This window comes from Corvus brachyrhynchos, unplaced genomic scaffold (assembly GCF_000691975.1).
Source record: "Corvus brachyrhynchos isolate BGI_N302 unplaced genomic scaffold, ASM69197v1 scaffold5, whole genome shotgun sequence".
Classification (NCBI taxonomy): Eukaryota; Metazoa; Chordata; class Aves; order Passeriformes; family Corvidae; genus Corvus; species Corvus brachyrhynchos.
In genome coordinates this window covers 8,579,912-8,583,381 of record NW_008238321.1, presented here as the reverse complement: position 1 = coordinate 8,583,381, position 3,470 = coordinate 8,579,912, and the positions used below count along the sequence as shown (strand labels likewise).

At 59.4% G+C, this 3,470-nt stretch overlaps 1 protein-coding gene across 1 annotated transcript in view; it reads left to right on the top strand.

Annotated features, from left to right (window-relative positions):
- The window catches only part of LFNG (LFNG O-fucosylpeptide 3-beta-N-acetylglucosaminyltransferase), an 11,953-nt gene extending 8,489 nt beyond the window's left edge, over positions 1-3,464 (top strand). The window contains exons 2-8 of the mRNA XM_017734293.1: positions 772-948; positions 1,795-1,894; positions 2,045-2,198; positions 2,289-2,374; positions 2,659-2,824; positions 3,051-3,136; positions 3,223-3,464. Coding sequence (XP_017589782.1) covers positions 772-948; positions 1,795-1,894; positions 2,045-2,198; positions 2,289-2,374; positions 2,659-2,824; positions 3,051-3,136; positions 3,223-3,289 — 836 coding nt within the window. The 3' untranslated portion in view covers positions 3,290-3,464. The remainder of the gene's footprint in view (positions 1-771; positions 949-1,794; positions 1,895-2,044; positions 2,199-2,288; positions 2,375-2,658; positions 2,825-3,050; positions 3,137-3,222) is intronic.
- The last annotated feature ends 6 nt before the right edge of the window (positions 3,465-3,470 follow it).

Below are 3,470 nucleotides of genomic sequence, written 5' to 3'. Positions count from 1 at the left end.
TTTGTGCACGTCTGGTTTTTAATAGCGCTTGGCAGCTGGTTGTGGTTTCTCTCCTCCAGCTTTGTTTGCTGCCCGCTGATTGATGGCGATGCCTTTCCCACCCCCTGCTCTCTGCTCCTGCTCCTCGTCCTTCCCCCAAATCCCAGGCCCAGAGCAGCCCCTCCAGTCCTCCTTCCTGGGTGACATATGCCAGGAATTAGCTGTGTAAATAGCGGAGTGCAGCCGGGCGGGCAGCGCAGGGGCCGGGGAGGAGCTCGGGTGCTGCCTGGCACCCAGGACTGTGCTGGGATGGGGCACTGGGGGACCATCTCCTCCTCGGGGCTGGCAAGTGGCACTCACTGGCACCGTCTCAGCCCCCTTGGGTAGGACACAGGGAGCAGAGAGGAGTCGTGGTGGTATTGTGCAAGTGGCCAGGGACAGCCACGTGCTGTTGACACAGGTGGGGACGCGGTTGGGAGCCGGCGCCACGGGCAAACACACCTGCCTGGGCGGCTGCTCCGGCATCCGCGGCCACGCGCGCCGGCTCAAGTCTGAAATCCCTGCTCAGATCAGGCCGCGCTCTGCACCTGCTCCCCTCATGCTGGGGACAGCCCCTGTGGCCCCCAAAATGTCCCTGCCAGCTGCTGCCCCGTGCAAAAGGCAAAAGGATGGGGATGCTCCGTGTGGGGGCTGGGATTTGCTCCCAAGGGGAGCTCGGCACCCTTCTGGGTCTGAAGCTGAGTGTGTTGTGTGGGTGCCCAACTCTCCTGTGCCACTTGGGGTTTTGATGAGGGGGAAGAAGTCACCATCAGCATCCTGGAGGGATTGATCCCAGGTGCTGCCCAGGGGTGCTGTGTCACATCCAGAGCCACGTGGTCTCAGCCCCTCGGTCCTCAGAGGTGCCTCGTCTTCTCTTTCAGACCTTCATCTTCACTGACGGGGAGGATGAGGAGCTGAAGAAGCAAGCACGTGAGTCTGTGGCTCTTGTCCCTTTGTGTGTGTGACCTGGCCAGGTCCCCTGAAAAGCTCCCACCTGTGGAACACGGCTGGCATGGGGCCTGTTCTGGGAACTCTGGAAAAGCCCTTGCCACAGGAGCCTGGGTTGAGAATGAGGCAATTTGTTTCACTGATAATGCTTAAAGCACCCTGTGCCCAGGGGCCCCACCTGGGGACAGGTTTCCTTCCCAGTCAGCCCAGCCCATGGCCTGCATGATGCTGCTGGGGATCACAGTAACAGGGTGGGGTGCCTTTGCACCTCTTTGTGCCTGGGGAGAGCTGGGATGGATGGCAATGTGGGCAGGGCTTCATGGGAGCGTTTCCCTGGCAGCCGTTCTCAGGGCTGGGGTCAGCATGGTCTGTTCTCCCCAAGCAAATGACTGCTTTTCAGGCTGGGAAGTGACAGCCTTTGAGCCGGGCAAGCAATATAGGCCAGGATTTTTGCTACCATGTCCTGGGGAAGCTCAGGGCTTACAGGCACGCCTTCATCTCCCGGGGTGGCTGGTGCACCCTGGGCAAGGTGACGTAGGGTGGCATCATGCTTAGAAGTGGATAGGGCTGAACCATGGTGGATCTGCTGCATCCACATTCCTTATTCATCCCTTCCCTTCTCTCATATGGACCCAAAAGACATTCCCCCAAAAATTCACCATTTGCCTAAAACAATGTAGCATGCAGGTCACTGAGCACTGGGATCATCCATGAGTTCCCATCCCCCGGCACACCTGGGACACGTGTGGTGAAGTGTCACCGTTCGAGTGCGTGGGGAGGCGTGGGATGCGCCAATGCTGGGTTTTGACCCCTCTTTTTTCCCTGCAGGAAACGTCATCAACACCAACTGCTCGGCTGCCCACAGCCGCCAGGCCCTGTCCTGCAAGATGGCCGTGGAGTACGACAAGTTCATCGAGTCCGGCAGAAAGTAAGCGGTGTCCAGGGCTGCTGCGGGGGACAGTGGGGCTGAAGCTGGGCAGGACAGTGCAAACAGAGACCATTTGTGGTTTTGGGGTTGTATCTCAACGTGGGGACTGGGGAAGTGCCCTGGTCAGGTGTGACACTGCTGTCACTGCAGATGGTTCTGCCACGTGGACGATGACAACTACGTGAACGTGCGGATGCTGGTGCAGCTGCTCTCCAGCTACCCCCACACACAGGACATCTACATCGGGAAGCCCAGCCTGGACCGGCCCATCCAGGCTACGGAGAGGATCAGTGAGAACAAGATGGTGAGCATGGGGAGAGTTTGGGGCTGGCCTAAATTTGGCTGGCTGGAGAAGGAGCTGTTGTCTCACAGTGTTGGTTCCCCCCTCTCGCAGCATCCTGTGCATTTCTGGTTTGCCACGGGTGGAGCGGGGTTCTGTATCAGCCGGGGGCTGGCACTGAAGATGAGCCCTTGGGCCAGGTAAGAGCATTGGTGTTGCTCTCCCATGGGGACTCCTCATGGTCCCCAGGGCACAGAGAGATGACATTTTTGGGGATGGGTGCTGGACCATGTCCCACCATCTTTCTCTCTTCGCTTTTCTGGGGATGTCTGCAGGGAGCTTGGAAACAAGCTGGGAAGGGCTTCAGTTCCCACAAACTGACTTTTAATTGGAGCTGGGCACTCACTGGCCAACCCCAGACCCTGCAGGGTGCCCACATCCCCTGGGCTTTGCTCCTCTGCAGCCCCTCTCTGTCTCCCCGCAGTGGGGGTCACTTCATGAGCACTGCAGAGAAGATCCGCCTGCCCGACGACTGCACCATCGGCTACATAATCGAGTCTGTGCTGGGCGTGAAGCTCATCCGGAGCAACCTCTTCCACTCGCACCTGGAGAACCTCCACCAGGTGCCCAAGTCGGAGATCCACAAACAGGTACCCCAAGCTGTCACCTAAAAATTGGGCATCACAGCTAAGATATTGATTGACATGTGACCAAAACATCAGCAGAGGGGGAAAGCCCCACCAGCCCATCCCTGTGGGATGATGCAAAGTGTCACTGCAGGCTTTGGGAAATGGGATGAATTTTGCAGCTCCCCATGCTTCTCCTTGATCCTTATGGCCACGTCGGCCACTTGACCCCCCTGTGCTTGCCCCCCAGGTGACACTGAGCTATGGCATGTTCGAAAACAAGCGCAACTCCATCCACATGAAGGGAGCCTTTTCTGTCGAGGAGGACCCATCCAGGTGAGATGGGGGTCCCTGTCCCCCCCAAACCAGATGCCGCGGGGCCGCCACCGTCCAGTGCTCAGCTCTGCTCCTCTCCTCTGCAGGTTCCGCTCCGTGCACTGCCTGCTGTACCCCGACACGCCGTGGTGCCCCACCAACATGGTTTACTAGGAGGCGCGTGTGCCCTCCAACCTCGTCCCGAGTTTCCCCGGTATCCGACGGGCGTGCGGGACCTGCGTGCGGGTGTGTCGGTCCGGCCTCGCCGCGAGGCGGACGGACGGACGGACGTCGTTGCTGTGGTATTGCACAGTGTGTGTGTACTGAAGGCTGCTGTGCGGCCCCTTGACCCCTG